This window comes from Cricetulus griseus, chromosome 8 (assembly GCF_003668045.3).
Source record: "Cricetulus griseus strain 17A/GY chromosome 8, alternate assembly CriGri-PICRH-1.0, whole genome shotgun sequence".
NCBI classification, from domain to species: domain Eukaryota; kingdom Metazoa; phylum Chordata; class Mammalia; order Rodentia; family Cricetidae; genus Cricetulus; species Cricetulus griseus.
The window spans coordinates 63,092,262-63,114,260 of record NC_048601.1 but is presented as its reverse complement, the minus strand read 5'-3'; the positions used below and the strand labels follow the sequence as shown (position 1 = coordinate 63,114,260).

Sequence of the window (21,999 nt, the reverse complement as noted above, 5' to 3'; positions counted from 1 at the left end):
AACTTTTAGTTTTGGAGCTTTATTCTGTTTGAATTAATTTCTGTATATGATGTGACTCTTTTGCATGCAGCAATCTTTGTCATATTGTCTGATTTGCCTCATTGTGGTGTTTTTGTCTTGCTCCAGAAGGTAAATTGTAGGGGAAGGGTTTTTGATTGCTATTTTACCTGCCCGTAGTGGATGCGTAGTAAGTATTTGTTATGATTTTGATCCTGTATCTAAGTCTGCTCATTCACTTAAACATGAATAGTGATACTGCATGATAGTATAGTTCACAGTCTGTGGTGATGAGAGTGTGGTGGACGTTTGTTTCATAGTGAAATTTTAATTTTTTTATTTCTAAGAGTGAACAAATTCAGTTACTTCTTAGTGTTCGATTGAAAAATAACATCTGGGAAATGTGACCATCTGCTTCAAAAAACACTGATTTCTCTTTGTTTTCTCCCAGCTTTCTTTGTGGAGTTTGCTTTAGTGAGTCACCAATATTTCTTCCTTTTTTTTAATAGGTCAAGATGCTGAATTATCAGGGACACTTTCGCTTGTTTTGACACAGTGCTGCAAAAGAATAAAGGACACTGTTCAAAAGTTGGCCTCTGATCACAAAGACATCCATAGCAGTGTTTCTCGAGTTGGAAAAGCCATTGATAAGGTATGGAATTGAAGGAATCGATTTTGTTACCTTTTTTTTTTTTTTTTTAATTTTAGAGGCACTCATATTTACATATTCCTTCCCCCCATTTCCTTGCCCTCCCATCCTCCATGTTCTCCACCAAGACCCCCCAACCCACCCCCACCTCCTCCCCAGGGATAGTGAGGCCCTCGGGGGACTATCAAAGTCTGTCATATCATCTTAATTTCATTTTAGTTACTGTCTGTGTGTACATGTGTCATGTGTGTGCATGTCAGAAGACAACTTGGGAGTTGGTTTTCTTTTTCTACCATGTAGGTCTCTGGGATTGAACTCAGGTCATCAAGACAGGCAGCAAGCTCTCTTACCTACTGAGCCCCTCCCTCACCACCCAGAAGAACTGTTTGTGTTTCTAACACTCTTCATTTGCCAGTATTTTGTGTGTGTATGTGTGTGTGTGTGTGTTTCTCTGTGTAGCTTTGAAGCCTATCCTGGCACTTGCTCTGGAGACCAGGCTGGCCTCGAACTCACAGAGATCCACCTGCCTCTGCCTCCCGAGTGCTGGGATTAAAGGCGTGCACCACCAATGCCAGGCTCCTTTGCCAGTATTTTGACACACTTTTCTCAAATTGCTTTAGGCTATCCCTTCCTTCTTTGCTTCTGATAACTTTTAAGGTTCTTGTTTACTGTGTTATCCTCTTTAAAGTTCCCTGTTGCTATTATTTGAGAAACAGAAATAAAAATAAACCAATAAAACTTCCTTTTTATAGCTTTACTGTTTATCCATTTGCTTATATGACTAGAGTCCTGATGAATAAAAGTGCAGAGAAATTTTAAACCACTATGTGGGAGTTTGTTTATAGGAATAAGCTTTGCTGCTTCCTAAGCGAGTCCCTGGTGATGACCCTGTCCTGTTGTGGGATGATTAGAATAACACCCTGTATCTGTCTCTCCCACTTCCCCTTAAGTCTCCTCTTCCTGTAGGCAGACCAGTTGCATTTCTTTAGTGTTGTCTTTTGTGCAAGTGAGTGACTTGGTTGTCAGAGAGCCAGGCAAGCCACTCAACTTTTGTTGGGTGATTTTATTGTTTTCTTTGTTCTTGTGACTTTTCTTGATTAAGCCATCCTTGACTTAGTGGTTGATTTATAAGCAGTTTCCAGTTTTAGCACTGGAGCCATTTTTCCCATGGGGTGCACAGTCCTAATGCAGTTTAAGAGGAGCTGCCCAAGGTTTCATCTGTCCTCTCCACCTATTAGGGAGAGTGTGACTGGCCATGGCCATTTCTGTTTATATGTTGTGAACTTTTGAAAGAGGAGGCAGAATGGTGAACAGCTCTTGTAGCAAACATACCTCCTGAACATTTCTGAGTTACTTAACCTATATGTACAATGTTGTACAACGATGGCAGCATAACATAGACAATAGAATAGCCTGGAGAGTGAGTGTGTCCAAGAAACTCATAAATTACCCTATAGAGTAGAAGTATGGAAAGGCAAGGCCTAGTGGTACCGAAATCTGGACAGCTTCTAAAGAGGTACATTCTCTGGTTGGTGTGGTACAGTAGGACTGCAAGTGGCAGGTACTCTAAGGACTGTGTGACTTAGGGAAGTTTTAGCAGCCTGTCAGAGAGTGATGGGCTTGGATTAATGGTGGCAAAGGCTGGGAATGTAGTGAGTATTCTCTGAAATACCTTTGAGATTTGAAGTCTGTTTGGTAACTTGATGCAGGTGAACATGGCTGTGGAAGTAGGCTTGACATCACACCATTGTGGCACTGTGGCACTGGAAGCTATTAGTCGGTACCTGAAGTGGTTGTTTTGATGTATGTGGAGTGGTGAATACTTGAGACAATTTTAATAATCTATGAATGAGGGGCCTTGTGTTTGCTTAAGAAGTTTTCATCTCTTTGGTCAAAGTATCCTGGTGGTTCTGACGGCATAGAGAGAACCTTGGGAGGGTCCTGAGGATGTCTGTTGGGCCACCAGGCCTGCTGCTCCCTGTAGTTAATGTTAGGGAGTCATTACCTGTTCAACAGACCCGATGTCATGACAGTGAGAGTTAATGCTTGGAGTAGGTGCGTATGGTCTCAGCAGTCACCTTAGGTTTGTGTGTATGCTGCTATGGTAGGATACTGTATTTCTGGCCTTCTTCCTGTTGTCCTGCTTTAATTATCATCAGAATTCTCTTTTGCTCTTCCTCCCTGCAGGTGACTTGGTGTGCATGGCTTCTTCCATATGCAGCAAATTTTTAAAGACCGCTATGGGTTGTCAAATATTTTGGCTAGTCTTTGAACAAAGTAGCAAGATGTGCTTGGTGCTAAAAATAGTATCTCTTTGAGAATTGGTGTCTAGGATCCACATTTATAGTTAATTATGTTCTGAGGAGAGGATATTTGAAACATGTTTCTTATTGGGTGTTTTGTTTAGTTTATACTTTTGAGAATATTTTTCATGTATTTGGAAGTTCTAAGGACTTCAAATAACTACAATTCTGAAAGAAACAGAATAGTTCCTTCTAGAAATGTGTTTTTGTTTTTAGGAAGACAGTTTAGATTCTATGTCCATAGAGTCTTCTCATCCAATACAGCTACAGCAGTTAGTGAATACTCTGAAGTACTTGCTGGGTTGTGGTTTTCAGGCATCTCTCAGCATATACTCTCTGCATTGACTGGAGAGGAAGCTGTTCCCAGCTGATGTTCCTAGATGTGAAGAGGTTTTGTGTATGCATGAAGAATCCATGTAAGCTGTTATTACAAATAAAACTCCTCTGACTTGTTAAATCTTACCCACTTAACTTGAACTTGACAAATGGATACAAGCACTGAGAAGCTTGATGTAAAGGTGGGGAGCATTCATGTTTTGGTAGTGAGTAAATAGGATAAAGCTGAAACCATTGTGGTTCAAGGATTGTGGGATCCAGGCAAGCTGATCTGAGTAATAGATTGGAATGCTGTCTAGCTGCCTGTGAATGCCATTTTATGGGCACCCTTGGAAAGGTGACAAACAGTTGGCTCCTTAGGAGCAGGCTAGAGTTGTTTTAAAAATCATATTAACAAAGAACAGTCTATGAACAGGAATGAGTGTTCAGTTTCTACAGATTCAAAACAGGGTTTTGGAACAACATAGAGAAAAACAAATCCTGACCTGTCTTAAAGGAAAAGGAATGGTTAAAGGACCAACCAGGCAGTTATCATCTATTAGGTGTGTGTGTATTTGTACACATGAGACCTAGGACACTCCAGTTTGCAATGCATCCCTCAGGTTAATCATCACTTCCTTTCTCAGAAGACTCTTCAGGGGGGTGGTAGCTTAAAGTCACAGACACACCAGCCTGTGTTACTTAAAGTGTATATTCCTATACGCTTAGGACATTTGTTTGACAAGTGGATAGGGATGAGTGAGAAACTTTTTGTGTATCATTAAAGTGCTAAGTGGTAATTTTTTTCTTCAATGTTTTAAGTGGGTTTTTTTGTTTTGTTTTAGTATTAAATTTTTTATTTTCTGAAAATGTTAGCAGAAAACAACTTTGTATTATCTAAGGAATTTTCTAGCTTATTATTGTGAATAATAAAAATAAAAACATTGAAGTTTTTACTTTAATGTGTTGGCTATTAAAGTATTTTAGCCCTTGAATTCTGTGATTTTTTGTGTGTATGAGGGGACTGTTTTTAATTTTCTGTCTCCTCCTACGTAGAAATTCTTTCTAGGGCTATGGTGGGGGGGGGACTAAAATGAATAACAATGAGATTTTAAGTTTATAAAATGTATGTTATAGTTAGCTAAGTACATGTTATTTATATGCTAGGAATCTTAACTAGTATTGTAAAAAGTGCTAAGTTTTCTGTTTTCTTGTTTGTTTGTTTTTCAAGACAAGGTTTCTCTGAGTAACAGCTCTGACTGTCCTGGAACTTACTTTTTAAACCAGGTTGGCCTTAAACTCAACAGAGATCCACCTGCCTCTGCCTTCTGGGTGCTAGAATTAAAGGTGTGCTGGATTTTCTTAGTATATAAAATAATAGAAAAAGTTCTGAGGCAAGTGTGCATTGAAATTGTAAAGGAAAGATTGTACCTTTAGCTAATCTAAGATTTGCAGAGTTAGTATCTTAAATATGACTTGGAAGAATGTGTAGGATTTGGAAGAAGAAAGCCATGAAGTGAGATTTTTCTGTAGGATAGATAACAAAAGTGCAACACATATTAAAGACTGAAGGACTGACTTTGTTAGGGTAGGTTCTCTTCTTGAGACTAAGGAAAGATCCAGTTGGGAAAGATTTAGCGATTATGGATGCCCTCCTGAATTCTATCCAATAGGTGACCAAGAGGAAACGAAGGTGGTGAAAGCAGGGGAGGATTAGCTTGACTTCGTATATGATGAGATTAGTGGTAGTCAGGGGTGGGCAGATGGTAGCTTTACTTACCCAGTGGTGACTTATTTCTGATACTGAGCTGAGTGCTTTACTTGCGTTTATGTGTCCCATGATGCTAGTATGTTGATCTCATTGACTTATGAGCAAACTGAGGTGAAACGATGTTGAACAAGATACCCTGAGTATACAGCCTGAAGGGCAGACCAAGGTTTGAAAATGTTTTCAACTGAGAATTTGTTCTTAAACTTTTCTTGAAAACCAGTGAGGCATGTCAGGGCTGGTAATGTTGGGGTAAAGTGATGGTTAAAAAGTTTTAACTGCATTGCCCAAACTGGTTTTCTGCCACTAGATGGAGCAGCTGACATTGGGGAAGCAAAATGCTGATGTCTGAATGCTGACAGTATAAAAAGTGAAATAGCTAATATTTTTTAAATGGTTCCGGTTGGAACGGCCTTTTATGCCAAGTTAACTGGTTTCAAGAATGGAAAGAGGTAATGCAACAATAAGATCTTGTACTTAACTTAAAGCAGTGATTGAGATGAGTGAGTAGAGCTGAATATAGAGTGAGCTTCAAGTTGTGGTACATGATGTGGTACATGCAAGGAAGGCATTCCCCAAGAGTAAAATAAAGCATACCACATTGTTCCCCACCCCAAATAACTAAGAGTAATGAAAGTAAAAATGCAGTGTGCTGAACTTCATCGAGATATTTGTTAAGGTATAATAAAGTATCTTGATCTTTGGAAGCTCTTACTTTTGAAATTGCATGGTTTCAGTAGGAGTTGCTATTGTCTCATTTCTGTCCACTTGGGTCTGGGAGGTGTTAGTGGTCCTGGAAGGTAGGAGACAAAGCACAGGTGCTGAGAGAGAACAGAGAGCATCTCTGGGGCCGTTATCTCCCCTACCCACCGATTCTCTTAAATCTACCTTGCTTGGGTAAAGAGACTGTCTCTTTATATGAACTAAGCATCCCAAGCGTCCTAAGTAACTGCTAGATGATGTGTGGTTCCTTGCTTCCTGAGCATCAGCACTGGTATGGAACCACACTGCCTGTGCCCAGAGGGAAGCTGTGTGGAGGTTTGCTTTCTCTGCCATCTGTCATTACATCATCTGCTCTAGCTATGAGGCGAGCTTTTTTTTTTTTTTTTTTTTTTTCTTATTAAAATCCTGTTCCAAATTGAATGAAGCTACATTGTTCAGATGAGAACTGATTATTGAGTTATAGTGCAGGTCACAGAAGAAAGCTTAAAGCTTGGTAGACAGGTCTCACAGGATCAGGGTCAGAGAGTCACTCTAGACTAGAGGATTCCCACTTTACCTGATCAGGAAGATAGAAGATCAAATACTGGGCTTGGTCTAGTCTTTGTGGCAAATTAGGCCAAGAAGCCCCCCCTCCAAAAAAAAAAAACCTACAGGAAATTGTACAAATGAATCTAGGATGTAATTGGATTTAAGTGGTGTGTGTGTGTGTGTGTGTGTGTGTGTGTGTGTGTGTGTGTGTGTGTGTGTGTGTTAGTATTTTAAGATAAACAGTCTTAGCTACATAACCTAAGCTGGCCTTGACCTCCTCAAGGTCCTTCTGAGATTAGACAAATTTGCAGTTTAAGTGATTTTTAAATTAAGCAATTTTTTGTTTTTTGTATGGTTGTTTGTATTTTCTAATGGCTCAACAGATAAAAGTACAAAGTGCACAAGCCTGGTGGCCTGAATTTGATCTCTAGAACTCAGGGTAGAAAGAGAGAACTGACTCTTCCATATATGTGCCATGGCACTCACAAGTCTATTTCCACAAAACACGTCACATAGACACACAACAATAATAAAACCTTAAAAGTTTTGTGTTTTCTAATGAAAGCTATTTTAAATGTGGCATCAGAATTGGTTGCAAGGACTGTGTCAGATTCACCTATTGCATGCTGGATATTTATTGTTGGATGAATGAATACTGGTGGAACATTTCATGCACATCATTTACATCATCTTGAACAACTGTTTAACTTAGTCTATAACCCAGCAAGTGCCATCCGGAGCCTGAGTGTGAAAACTGAGGTTTATGTTAGAGCCAGAGAGAAATGGAAAGGCTAAGATTAAAACTTCTCTACTAGAATTCCTTGGGAGAAGTGATCTTTACTGTCTGGGGAGCACCTGCTGTATGCACAGGCATCTCTTCTTGTAGAATTGTAAAAGATGTTTGCCATCTTTGGAAGGATAAAACCATTGTCATTTCTCTGTTCTGTCCTAATAAGGAGTCAGTGGGGCAGTAGATTAGAACATAAGATCCCTTAGATAGGGCTGTGACAGACAGGAGGTTTGGAGCATGTTTATCTTTTAAGAGCTTTGTGTGGTGTGGCTTAGTATGCCCTTTGCTCATAAAGTAAAAGCTTACTAGTGTGACTATCTTTCTCTTAACTTTGAAAATCAAAGCAGAGGTATGAGTGTGAATATTAATACAAAAGGAATAGGATGCCAAGAAAGATGGTGTTGGCATCTAGAATTCCAACTATGCCACTGATGATGCTGCCCTACCGAGTTCACTTCCCAGCCATAGCTTGTGAAACACTGCTGTCGAGAGTATGCCTAAGTACAGGTTTATTTCCTCATAGGTCCTGCACCTTATCATCAGCAACAGGGCGTTGCTGGGTTCTTCCCTCAGGTGTTTATGCAGTTTACAGTCCTGCCCAGCATGCTTGACAGCCCTATTCCCTCATTTCTCACCACATTGCAGTGCCAGATTTTAAAATCTTTAAAGGTTAACCGGATGGGTGTGAAATCATTACCTGGTCTCACTCACTTTACCTTTCTTATCTTTTGAGGTGGAGCATCTTTGCACTTGTGACCATTAGGATGGCCAGGTCTGTCTTATCAGTTGGAGGGTTTGGTTCCTTCTGTATCCTTAACGTAATCTTTGAATTGAGGGTGAAGTAGCCATCTTCTCCCAGTTCAGGTCTGCTTCTTCTGTTGAGAGTCCTTTGGAGTTTGCTCTCTCTTTCTAACCCAGATTAGCTAGATGTTGAGGAAAAAAACAACAAAACAATACAAAAACAATTCCTTGTAGGTGCAAGCAGTGACCTACATACAGTGCAGCAACTGTTGGGGTCAATATGCTAAGTTTTCTTCGAAGTAGATGGGAAGCTTAAAAATAACCCTGAGAGCTGACACTTGGAATTAAAGCAATACTGGTTGGGTTTTTTTTTTTTTTTTCATGAACTGCTAATAACTATGATTTATGAATGTATCTGGTGAGCAACTAGTGAAAACTAGTCTTTAAATTGGTTTTGTTGTATTCATCAGATGTCCAAAGAGATAGCATAGATAGGCTGTTTAGGTCATATGGCTTCATGATGTTTTTGTGTTCCTCCACCCTTCAGTCTCCAGATTTAATGTTGTGGATTTCTTTTTCCAAGCTTTATTACATACTGCATAAATGGACACACCCTTGAACATGCATTTTTTTCCTTTTTGGTCCTTTTTTGAATCCTTTCTCCCCGAGTAAGAACATCATGTCAGGTTTCTCTTTGCTTTATTGATTGTTTTTCAAGACAGGCTTTTCTGTGTAGTCCTGGTTCTTACTTTGTAGACCAGGCTCAGAGATCTACTGGCCTCAGCTTCCTGAGTGCTGAGATTAAAGGTGTGCACCACCATGCCAGGCATATTGTTTTTTTTTAAGTTTGAGACAGGTCTTGCTGTAGAAACTCATGTTGACTCTGAACTCTGGATCCTTTGTCTTTGCTTCCCAAGTGCTACAAATACGATAGGTGGTTCTCATTGTTTTAAGAATGTGAAAGGAAGTTGGACGTTGGTGGCGCATGCCTTTAATCCCAGCACTCGGGAGGCGGAGGCAAGCGGATCTCTCTGAGTTTGAGGCCAGCCTGGTCTATAGAGCAAGTGCCAGGGTAGGCTCCAAAGCTACACAGAGAAACCCTGTCTTGAAAAAAAAAAAAAAAGTGAAAGGAAAAAGTAAAGCAGATGATGCTATTAATAGATAGGTGTTTCTTCACATTAGCACCTCTGCTGGTTTACAGTGTTGCTGATTGTTGCTGATTTCCTGGGTAGCCATGTAAATGTGTTTGGTTACCTAGTAACAGAAGCCAGCTCTGATGCAACAGAAAGTAAGAATCTGCATCTCTTCAGCATCCATTTATAATTTATTATATCCAACCAGAACATAAACTGTGAAAGGTTTTCCTGTCTTCCTTGGTTGTTTAAAGTGAAAAATCAGAGTGATAGAAGGGAGCTTACAAACATGCATTGTTCTTGCCCACTTTCCAAGACGAGCAACTGTTACAAAGCAGCTATTCATACTGTTCCATTTTTCTTCCCCATGTAGTAGTAACCATAGTAAAGCCTTTTGGAAGTAAAGATGTAAAGGGCATCCTTGTAAAACTCTGTAACATTGTTTAAATACTTGACTGTTTTTAAAGTTTTCTCAGCAATTAGCATTTATTTTTTAGAATGTATTTCCAGGAAACTAATTATCCAAATGATTTTACTATGTGAGCAGATACTGTTGGTGATAACCCTTAGATTATTTTAAAAGCAGCTGTAAGGGAGAAAAGGTGGAAAGAGGGAGGCTTGGTCTGTCCTTAGGCAAGACCATGTTTATTCACGGCAAGAGGCATCTTCATTGCCCACATGTGTGAATGGCCAAAATGCCTACAGAGGAAGATGGGATGTGGTCTTTTATAGTGGGCAGAAATCACTTTTGTAGTCCTCAAGAAAAGCTGGAAAGTGTAGTCCATCAGTAGGAAACTGTCAGTGGCTATTAAAATTCTGACAGTATGCTAGGCATGGTGTCTGTATACTTGTAGTCTGCACTTGTGAGGAAGGCGGGCGCTCACAAGTTCAAGGTCAGCCTTAATTACATAGTGTGTTGGAAGCCAGCCTGGGCTACATGACAGCCTGTTTATAAAAACAAGCAAACTGATTAATACATATCAACAAGTAAAAATGTCTTTGAAAGCATATTTATTTTCCATGGTTGTTTTCTTTCTTTCTTGGGGAGTTAAATACCTGATGACAAATTTATAGGAGGTTGATAAGATTGAGAAGTAATTATTAGACGAGTTATTACTACCCTGGGGACTGTGTTTGTTCATAGATCAGTGAAGTGGTTGATGGTTACATAAGCTTCAGCATGTGGAGAATTATAGGCAGATTCCTGAGTTTGCAGTGAATTACATCATTAGATACTCGTTATTTTATTCATTTAAATGGCCTCTGGAACTGTAAAATAGTCCCATCATTCTTTGGGATTCTAGTTGAGTTCAGAAGAAGAGCAAAATACCAGCACTCTTGTGTTTTGGTTATTATAGACAGCACACAAAATACAAATGACTTTATTTAAACGTGTCAGTGACCTGCCGTGAATCAACTCTCAAAGGCAGGCTCCCTGATAAGCAGAAGTAAAACTCAAACATTATAGGTGATGGTGGTTCCTTAGTACATTAGTTTAGCATTTAAGTTATTTGTGTTTTTTCCACTGGTTAGGTTAAGTTCTAGTACAAGAGATCCTATTAGAAAACAATGATGACTGAGGGCTCCTGAGGCCTCAGGTGGACTGAGGAGCTTTTAGCAGTTAATGGCTATTGGAGGAAAGGAAGTTGTTTTCTTAACTGTTAAGTTACCCATTATTTATTCTCCAGTAAATAGCCCCACAGTCTTGTTCATGCAAGTAACTCCTGAGTCATTAAAAAAAAAAAAAAAAGACATTAAATAGGAGGGTACTTACTAGGAAGGAGTCTAGAAGTACCAATAAAACAAGGTAAATGGGGAATGTATATGATAAAATATATTATATACATGCATAAAATTGTCAAAGAGTAAGTAAAAATTGGAAATGAGAAAAAGTATTATATTATAGTTAAGACAATAATACTGAATTTCTTTGGATTTCATTTTGCCTGAGTGATTCCAGATTTTGATGTATTTACTTGGGCTCCTGAATAGACACCTAAAACTGGAAAGATCACTGTGGAAAAATGTGCTCTGTTTTGGAGAGGAGCACTCTATTGGTCATTGTAAATAGTAAGTTGTTTGCATTGCGATTGCAGATTACTTACAGTCTATTCTTTTATATTCTAAAACTAGTATCCTGTTAGTTAGGCTAGTTAAGCAGTGGTTGCCTAGAATTGTAATTTCACCTATATCCAGATGGTCTTGTCTCATTGATTTGTGTAGTTTTTAAACATTAAATGGTAGGACTTATTAAAGTATAATGCTTATGCAAGGCAAAGAAGGCGAAAGTGAACTAGGCAGAAAACTTTGAGACCATGATAAAGATTTTTTCTTTCTTCATTCTTGATTAAAAAATCTTTGAGAATGCTTACTTCATCTTCCGTTCTGAGGGATATTTTTTTAATTCTTTAATTACTACTCATATTTATATACTATCCCCCATTCCCTCGCCCTCCCATCCTCCTATGTTTTCCCCCAACTCCCCCCAACCCATCCCCAAACTCCTCCCCAGGGATAGTGAGGCCCTCCACTAGGGACCTTCAAAGTCTGTCATATCCTTTTGGGGGTGGGCCTAGGCCCTCCTTGCTGTATCTGGGCTGCAATAGCATCCCTCCATAGGGAATGGGCCCCCAAAGTCCATTTGTGTTCTAGGGTTAAAGACTGGCTCCATTGTTAAGGATCACATACACTGTCTTGGCCTCCTAGCTGGCACCCACATTCAGAGGTCTTGGTTCGGTCCAATGCTGTTTCCGAAGCTTTATGATTAGGGTCTCCATGCTCTCATTAGGTCAGGTCAACTGTTTCTGCAGCACCGTCTTGCTTTCTTTGCTCATCCCTCCTTCCTCTCCACAATTGGATTCCAGGGGTATGGTTCAGTGCTTACTGTGGGTACCTGTTTCTGCTTCGAACAGCTACTGGATGAAGGCTCTAGGAATGGTAACCAAGAAAGACATCAATCTCTTTATAGGGAAGGGCATCAATGGCATTTTCTCCACCACTGCCTGGATTCTTAAAGTTGGGGTCATCCCTGTGGGTCCCCTAACATTTCCCCTGTGCCAGAACTCTCTCCAAACCTGTACTGTCTCCCTCTTTTAAGGCATCTCCTTTCTTGCCCTCCTCTGTTCCTCCCCTGTCTAACTGCTCTTGTTCTCCTTCCCGCCCCCTTCTTCCCTTCCCACCTCCTTCCTCTCTACCCTCATCCAGTGATTCCACTTTCACTTTGTTCAGGGGTTCTTGTCTCCCTCCCTTTCTTCGAGGGACTATGCAATCTTCTCTTGGGGTCCTCCTTGTTTCCTACCTCCTCTGGCAGTGTGGATTGTAGACTGGTAATCCTTTGCTATATGTCTAAAAATCATATATGAGTGAGTACATAAAACATTTTGTGACTGGGTTACCTCACTCAGTATGGTTTCTTCTAGTTCCATTCATTTGCCTGCAAATTTCAAGATTCCATTTTTTGTTGTTGTTGTTGTTTTGTTTTGTTTTTCTGCTGAGTAGTACTCCATTGTGTAAAAGTACCACATTTTCTCTATCCATTCTTCAGTTGAGGGGCATCTAGGTTGCTTTCATGTTCTGGCTATTACATATAGCTGCTATACACATAGTTGAACATATGTCCTTATTGTATGAATGTGTGATCTTTGGGTATATGCCCAAGAGAGGAGTTGCTGGATCTTGAGGTAGACTGATTCCCATTTTCCTGAGAAATCACCATACTGATTTCCAAAATGGTTGTACAAGTTTGCTCTCCCACCAGCATAGATTGTCATTGGTGTTATTGATTTTAGCCATTCTGATAGGCATAAGATGGTATCTCAGAGTGGTTTTGAGCTGCATTTCCCTGATGGCTAAGGATGTTGAGCACTTTCTCAAGTGTTTTTCAGCCATTTTACATTCCTCTGTTGAGAATTCTCTATTTAATTCTGCACTCCACTTTTTAATTGCATTGTTTGGTGTTTTGGTGGCTTGCTTCTTGTTCATTGTATATTTTGGTGATCAGCCCTCTGTCGGATGTGGGGTTGGTGAAGATCTTTTCCCATTCTTTGGGCTGGCGTTTTGTCTTGCTGACTGTGCCTTACAGAAGCTTCTCAGTTTCAGGAGGTACCATTTATTAATTGTCGATCTCAATGTTTGTGCTACTGGTGTTATGTTCAGAAAGTGGTCTCCTGTACCAGTTTGTTTGAGGGTACCACCTACCTTCTCTTCTAGGAGGTTCAGTGTGGCTGAATTTATGTTGAGGTCCTTGATCCATTGGGATTTAAGTTTTGTGCATGGCGATAGATATGGATCTATCTTCAGTCTTCTACATATTTGAATCCAGTTATGCCAGCACCCATTTGTTGAAGATGCTTTCTTTTTTTCCATTGTATAACTTTAGCTTCTTTGTCAAAAATCAGGTGTTCATAGGTGTGTGGGTTAATACCAGGGTTTTCAATTCAATTCTATTGGTCATCCTGTCTATTTTTGTGCCAATACCAAGTGTTTTCAGGACTATGGCTCTATAATAGAGCTTGAAGTCAGGGATGGTGATGCCTTCGGAAGTTCCTTCTATTTCCAGCATTCCCACAGATTGTGTTTTCTTTATTGTCTCTACTTCAGTTTTTAGGTCTTGAACTGTTTCCGTGAGAGATTTGTTGATATCTTGTATTTTTTGCTTTGTTTTTTCTTTCAATTCTTTAAGGAATTTTCTCATGTCCTCTTTGAGGCCCTTCTATCATTTTCATGAAGATTTTTTTTTTTTTTTTTTTTTTTTTTTTTTTTTTTTCGAGACAGGGTTTCTCTGTGGCTTTGGAGGCTGTCCTGGAACTAGCTCTTGTAGATCAGGCTGGTCTCAAACTCACAGAAATCTGCCTGCCTCTTCCTCCCAAGTGCTGGGATTAAAGGTGTGCGCCACCAACGCCCGGCTCATGAAGATGTTTTTAAGGCCATTCTCTTCTGCTTCATCTGCATTGTGATGATGTTCAGATCTTGCTGGTGAATGGATCCTACTCTCCGGTGGTGTCATATGGGGTTTTCTGTTGTTGAACCTGCTTTTTCCTTGACCTCTTCTATCCTTTCTCTGGTGGGTGTAGCTGGAGTCTCTTCCTCTCCTGGTGGTTATGGGACCAAGTTTCCCTTCTGGTAGATGCATACAGTTTCAATACTCTGATGTCTGTCGTCTTGTTGTGGATGGAGGCAGAATTGTCACCGGGCCCTAGGCAGAGTTTGCTTCCATTTGTTCTAAATCTTTCAGTTGCACTGTTAATTCTCTAGTGTGACTATTCTCCAGTTTCTTCATATGGGCATTTAGTGCTATGAACTTTCCTCTTAGCACTGCTTTCAAAGTGTCCTGTAGGTTTGGGTATGTTGTGTCTTCATTCTCATTAAATTCTAGAAGTCTTTAATTTTGTTTCTTCCTTGACCCAGGAATGGTGCCATTGTGCATTATTCAATTTCTATGAATTTGTAGGGTTTCTGCAATTTGTGGTGTTGTTGAATTCTAGCTTTAAAGCATGGTGGTCTGATAAGATACAGGAGGTTATTCCATTTTTTTTTATATCAGTGTAGGTTTGCTACATTACCGAGTATGTGGTCAATTTTAGAGAAGGTGCCATGTGGCGCTGAGAAGAAGGTACATTCTTTTGTGTTCAGATGGAATGAATGTTCTATAGATGTCTGTGAAACCCAGTTGGGTCATAACTTCTGTCAGATCCTTTGTTTCTTTGTTAAGTTTCTGTCTGGTGGTCCTGTCCAGTGGTGTAAGGGGGGGTGTTGAAGTCTCCTACTATAAGTGTGTGTGGTTTTATGTGTGATTTGAGCTTTAGTAATATTTCTTTTCCAAATGTGGATGCCTCTTTATTTGGGGCATAGATGTTCAGGATTGAGACTTCATCTTGATGGACTTTTCCTGTGATAAGTATGAAATGCCCTTCTTCATCTCTTTTGATTGGTTTTAGTTTGAAGTCTTAATTTGTTAGATATAAGAATTGCTACACCAGCTTGTTTCTTGGGTCCATTTGATTGGAAAATCTTTTCTGAACCCTTTTCTCTGAGGTACTGTGTGACTTTGAAGTTGAGGTGTGTTTTTGTCTGCAGCAGAAGGATGACTCCTGTCTTTGTATCCATTCTGTTAGCCTGTATCATTTTATAGGCAAGTTAAGACCATTGACATTGAGGGATATTAATGACCATTGATTGTTGATTCTTGTTTGTTTTGGATTTGTTGGTGGTGGTGTTATTGTGTGTGGATTTCCCCACTTTTTTTTTTTTTTTTGGTGTTTGGTAAAGTGGGATTATCTATTGCCTATGGTTTTTTGAACATAGTTATCTTTGTTGTGTTGAAGTTTTCCTTCCAGTAATTTCTGTAGGGCTGGATTTGTGGATATGTATTGCATAAATCTGGTTTTGTCATGGAATATCTTGTTTTCTCCATTTATAGTGATTGAAAGTTTTGCTGGGTACAGTAGTCTGGGTTGGCATCCATGTTCTCTTAGCATTTGTAGAACATCTATCCAGGATCTTCTGGCTTTCAAAGTTTCCATTGATTAGTCAGGTGTAATTCAGATAGGTCTGCCTTTATATGTTACTTGGCCTTTTCCTTTTGCTGCTCTTAATATTTTTTCTTTATTCTTTAAGTTTGGTGTTTTGGTTATTATGTAGTGAGGGAACTTCTTTTTGTGGTTCACTCTATTTGGTGTTCTGTTAAGCTTGTACTTTCATAGGCATATCCTTCCCTTTTTCTTTTTTTTTTTTTTTTTTTTTTTTTTTTTTTTTTTTGACACAGGGTTTCTCTGTGGCTTTGGAGGCAATCCTGGAACTAGCTCTTGTAGACCAGGCTGGTCTCGAACTCATAGATCCGACTGCCCCTGCCTCCCGAGTGCTGGGATTAACGGCGTGCGCCACCAACGTCTGGCGGCATATTCTTCTTTAGGTTGGGGAAGTTTTCTTCTGATTTTGTTGAATATGTTTCCTGTACCTTTGAGCTGAATTTCTTCACCTTCTTCTATACCTATTATTCTTAGGTTTGGTCTTTTCAAAGTGTCCCATATTTCCAGGATACTTTGTGTTAGGGATTTGTTGGACTTCAGATTTTCTTTGGTCGATGACTGTATATCCTCTAGCGAGTCTTCAATAACTGAGATTCTCTCTTCCATCTCTTGTATTCTATTGGTTATACTTACGTCAGAGGTTCCTGATCATTTACCCAGCTTTTCTATTTCCAGCATCCCCTCATTCTGTGTTTTCCTTACTGTTTCTAATTCTACTTTCAAACTGTGAACTGTTTGAATTGTTTCCTTCACTTGTTTGGTTTTTTTGCTTGTTTTGTCTTCTATTTCTTTAAGGGATTTTCTTGTTTCCTCTTTAATGGTCTCTTTTATCTTCATAAGATAATTTTTAAGGTCTGTCTCTTCTTCATTCTCTGCGTTGGGCTTTTCAGTTCTTGCTGGTGTGGAGTCCCTAGATTCTGGTGGTGTCATATTGGTCTTTCTGTTGTTGAGTGTGTTCTTATTCTGTCATCTTCCCGTCCCTTCTTCCATTGGGTGCAGGTGGGGTCTCTCCCTCTCTCAGGCAGCAAGTGGAGGGCTCAGGCGGTGGGCAGAGGGGGTACAAGGGTGAGGTGCGTCCAGACTCAGGGTGGGCCTTCCAGTCTGGGCAGGTCCACTCTTGTCCAGGGGGAGGCTCAGGAGGAAGGGAGCAGGGAGTGATGGGGGAGGTTGGGGCCAGAGCAGCGCCCAGACTCACCTCAGGCTCAGGCGGCAGCCGGAGGGCAGAGGGGTACAAGGGTGAGCTGTCGGGCCGGAGGGATATTTTTACTGGGAATACTGACCTTTTCTTTTGCTACTAGAAAAATATTCTTTTAACTCATAGTTTCTGTTGAGAAATCTATAATTATTGAAATCATAGTCCCTCTGTAAGTAACAGGCCATACGCACGCACACACTCCCATAACAACTTCAGCTGTTCTTGCCTTTCACCTTATTTGAGACAGGGTCTCTTGTTCCTGCTGTGTATGCTTGGCTAGCTTGGCCTATGCAGTCCTGGGGATTCTTAGTCCCACTAAACCATATTTTTAGCCTAACAGGCCATTTTGTTGGCTGGTTGCCTTGGGCTTTGGTTCATTTTTGTTTTGTTTAGATTTTAGCGTTTTGACACTCTGGAGTAGAATTTCTTTGAACTTGTCCTCTTTTGGAATTCCCTAAGCCTCTTGTATCTGAATGTATTTCTTTGGCAATTCTTTTTCCCATCCTTTGGTTTTCTGATAGCACATTCTAAGTTTTGTTATTTTCCCAGTTGTTGATGTTCTGTTCATTTGTGTTTTGTTTTGAGTCTTGGTTTTCTGTTGTTCAAACTGGATAATACAGATCCTGGCTTCTTGCACTGCCACTTTGTATCTGCTTTTCTGTGTCTGTAGTGAGTTCATTTTGGTTACTGTGTCTTCTGATTCTTTACTATATGTATCCTTAGTGTTCCAAGAGTGTTTGACTTCTGGGGCCTGAGATGGATGGGGTTCAGCCTGTGAAGACTGCTTCAGAATTTGATGGCCTGAGTTCTATCCCCAGGACTCATGTGGTAAAAAAAGAGAACAAGTTGTTTTCTGCTTTCCATAGGGACTATTATTCCTTTTTCTCTTCATTCATACATACAATAAAAGAAAAAAATTAAAGGAGTGTTTGTCCTTGTTTTGGAAATATTTTTGTAATGATAGCTTGGAAGTCTTGGGTTTCAGCATTTGTCCTTTTGACCTTGGTGCTGTCCCTTCCTCTCCTGTACTAGTTGAACTGTGCTTGGTTCCTTGTATGCCAAACAAATTTGTGCTGCCCTTCACCTTGCGGATGGCAGTCTTCTGTGGGTTGCAGATTCAGTGCCCTTCACAGTTGTCTTGAATGTACTATTAAGTAGCCAGTCTGCCTTACTTCAGTTTTCAGAGTCTATAGGGTGCTCTGTGGAGTTAGAACTATGTATCTATAGCTCAAGTGTAGGCCTAGTAATGTGTAACCTGCTCTTTTCACCACCTGGCCACCCCATCTTCTTACTCCCAGCCTCCGAACTGCAGTTGTTGGGCTGTAGCATGGTTTATTTATCTGTCCCATGTTGATGGAGATATGTATGTATATGTGTTTCTGTCCTTTACATTACAGAAAGTGCTGTATTAGGCATACTTGTAACAGATTACTATAGCATGCTTCTGAAAATATGGCTATAGTATAATGCCCAGAAATTGGTTTATTGATTTCCGTTTGTCTATATATTTTCCCAAAGTGCTTCTGAAGTTTTTTTATTTTTTTATTTTTTTAATATATGTGATCATTACAACAGTAGTCCCTGAGAATGAACAGAGTTAAAAGAAACTCTAGGAAAATTCCTGACTGTGGTTGTGTAGATGAATTGGATTGGCTACTTAATGATACCAAAGTAAGATGTAAACCTTTGTTTTTTTCTATTAGGTGGGGTGAAAAAGAAAGTCATCTATACATGATTCTTTCCTATTTTCCCTGCAGAATTTTGATTCTGATATTAGCAGTGTGGGAATAGATGGCTGCTGGCAGGCAGACAGCCAACGGCTTCTCAATGAGGTGATGGTGGAACACTTCTTCCGACAAGGCATGCTGGATGTAGCTGAAGAGCTCTGCCAGGTAATCACAAACGCCAACAAAGCATAGGGAAAACAAACAAGGCAATGCTGTGGTGTTTGCATTATCTGCACGTGAGACTATTTGTCCCTCAAACTGTAGCGAGGTTTGTAATCTTTTAATTACCATAAATAACTCATTTTGTTAGATTTTTTAAGTTCTTAGAAATTATAGTGCTATAATTTAATATCTGAATTGCCCTTTCCTTAAGCAATTACACTCTTGAAGCTTAATATCTGAGTTGTTCTTAACTTATTCTGAATTTGATAGGTTGGTTCCTAGTCGTGAGTAGTCAAAAGTATCAAAAGTGATAATATTTATCCTATGTGGCCCAGGCTGTCCTTGACTCCTCCTATTTCATTCTCCCCAGTGCAGCACAGTATGCACTGTTTACTACACCCCTATTTCCTCTTTTGATAGGAAATTAATATATCTGGTCTTATTTCTGTTAGACAGGAACACCATGAAGTCATAATTGTAGCTGCTGTGTTTGAGTGTTTCCTCCAAGCCACGCCCTGCTATTCCTTTCTGTTCCACTGTGAAGTCGTAGTTATTGTTGCTGTGTGAGGTTTGGAAAATCAAGGAATGTGCCCAGGGCCATTCTAGGAGCTTTTGTGAAGGAACTGGTGACTCAGTCCCTTATCTTTTCAAACTCCATTCTATTGCATTTTTTGTTTAAAAAATGAAGAACTCAAAAGATAAAATAATTTAAAGTGAATCTAAATCCTTTCTATTTGAAACAGCTGGAAAAAACAGTAATTGGGTCTTTCTTTGTACCTTTTAAGGTATGTGTTGGTGTCCATACAAATCTTATAGTAAATTGAGGATTAGTTTGTTTTCAAGTAACAACCTCAAGACAATAGCTTAACAAAAAAGTTTGTTTTTCCTGTACAGGAAAGAGGGGTAGTAAGAGAAGTTCATAGCATCTATCCTGTGAAGTTCTTAGACAGTCCTTGTAGCTCTGTAGTTTCCAATGTTTCCTTCTCTCCTTGTGGCCAGACCTTGTATCCCAGGAAAGAGTGTGTGCTTACAGTTCACTGGCCTGAATGTGCAGAACCACACACAGCTTTAGTCCATGGTCTTGTGCTCAACTCAGATTTGTCAGAAGCCTAGTGATGGGACAGTTTCTGCCGCAGAAGTATATGCTAAAAGGAAATTAGCTTTGACAGCCCTGTATTTTATAATCTAGACCAGCCTTTTCCATTGCAAATGAGTATACTAACAAGTTTTTTTTTTCCTGTTCGTTTTTCTTTTCCTTCCAGGAATCTGGACTGTCTGTGGACCCAAGTCAGAAAGAGCCATTCGTGGAATTGAATCGAATATTAGAAGCATTAAAAGTCAGAGTACTGAGACCTGCTCTTGAGTAAGTTACTCGTTCTTTTAGGTTACTGTGACGGGAACTCTGTAAGAACATGTTTGTAAACCACATGAGACATATTTCGATAGGTCTGTTTTACCTGGGGTAGACTTCAGAGGATTTGAGAAAGAATACTTGCATTTCTTTTAGCCAAGTGAAATATGGACTGTATAATATGAGAACCTGGGCAACCTGCTTAACTGAACAGTTGATCATATTCCCAGAAGAGAAGGGTTTCCTTGTCTATGCTGGAACCCTACTCGGAATAGACCAGTATTATAACTGAAGCACCATTGTTTTGATAATCTTTATGTGATATTTGAGCTTCCATAATCTACTTGGGTGCTGTGCTGTCATTCTGAGAGGTGATTTAGTTGGTTATGAGAACTAAGTGATACTCATGAGCAGAGCAAAAATTCTGTATAAAAGATCTGTGGTGGGGGTGGGGAGAAAGAGGGAGAAGTTGTTTGTCCCATGCTAAGCTCTCTGATTCCATTCTGAAATTTTTAATGTGAAGGTTACCAGGATATTTACAATAAATAATATAAAATGAAGGTAAAGAACAAGATAATCAGGGCTGGAGAGATGGCTCAGAGGTTAAGAGCACTGATTGCTCTTCCAGAGGTCCTGAGTTCAGTTCCCAGCAACCACATGGTGGCTCACAACCATCCGTTATGAGATCTGGTGCCCTCTTCTGGTGTGCAGATAGACATGGAAGCAGAATGTTGTATACATAATAAATAAATAAATAAAATATTTTTTAAAAAAGAACAAGATAATCAAAGTAGAGTCCTAGTGTTTTCAAACTTGGAAGATCTGAAATCAGTATTAATCCATGTGGTGTTTTAATTATTAAAACAGGTGATTGTATTTTGAGTTTGGGGTGGAGGTTACTGTATAGTTTCTACAATTGATTAGTTCTTTTAAAAAATTTGCATATTTTTAGAACTAACCCAGATGAACAGTTCCAGTGTTAATGTGTTTTATGATTTCTGTATAAAAATTAAAGTGATCTGTTTAGAACTATGTTTTTTTTTTTTTTTTAAACTATGTGCCTTTGTAAGGTGTGTGTTACTTTTGTATAGTGTATATGAGGACTATTGTTTTTAGTTCAGTTTTTGGAGAAGAGGGGTTATTATTCATAGCCATGGTTGGCCTTGAACTTGTGATTTTTCTGTCTCTTGGTTTCTTGGGGTAACATATTTGGCATGTTTTGTGGGGTTTTGGGTTGGTTTTAGATTGTGGCACACCTAGGTGGTAAGTTTAAGTGTCTGTAACCTTTTATTTACAAAATTAGCATCTACTCTTAAATGAAATGTGGGGAACCCAAGTCCATAAGTGTACTGAGCTTTCCAGTTCTACAGTGGTTAGGATATGCAGCTGGATGTTCTTGAAACAGCTTGTTTCTTCAGTTGTTTCTTAGGGTGCTCTAACCTGTATTAATTGCTGACTGTGAGACTTCGCTTAGTGTTTGAACTCCTTTAGCTTCAGAAGCGCTCACCATTTTTCCTTTTGGAGAAGGAAATGCTAAGTGATTGGAAACTGTCTTTGGAGTTATTCCAGTGACTGCATTCAGAAGCAAAGTGTTGTTTCCAGTGAAGCCAGCTGGTTGCTTTGCTAAAGCATCAGAATATTACCTTGATAGATTTGAAACAGTTGGAATCTGACTTTAGCTTTATAGATTGAGGACAAACATTTTCCTTTTTTAAAAATCCACTTAAGAGTGCTTTTAGAGCCGGGCGGTGGTGGAGCACACCTTTAATCCCAGCACTTGGAAGGCAGAAACAGAGAAAACCTGCCTTGGAAAAAATGAAAACACAATAATTTTAAAAAGTCTTTGCAAGTTTATAACATGTATGCTGTAGGAAAGGACAGCTTCATAGTATACTCAGTTTGCATTTATCTTAAAAGGAAGTTTACCTGTGTCTTCTGTAGATAGGCTTATGTGTTCATGCTGGCACAGACATAATCTTTTGACTCTGGGGAATGTCTTAAGGATAACTGCTGATGATATATGATGGGATTTCCCAGGACCTGTGAGAGCTTTCTCCATTGCTTCTTTTAGTGCAAAACCCTCCACGAGA

The 21,999-nt window shown here is 39.6% G+C and overlaps 1 protein-coding gene across 2 annotated transcripts in view; it reads left to right on the top strand.

Annotated features, from left to right (window-relative positions):
• Rmnd5a (required for meiotic nuclear division 5 homolog A) overlaps positions 1–21,999 on the top strand; it is a 54,004-nt gene that overhangs the window by 11,798 nt on the left and 20,207 nt on the right. For both annotated transcript variants that reach the window (XM_027429531.2, XM_027429532.2), the window contains exons 2-4: positions 507–649; positions 18,427–18,561; positions 19,821–19,921. In XM_027429531.2, coding sequence (XP_027285332.1) covers positions 507–649; positions 18,427–18,561; positions 19,821–19,921 — 379 coding nt within the window. The remainder of the gene's footprint in view (positions 1–506; positions 650–18,426; positions 18,562–19,820; positions 19,922–21,999) is intronic.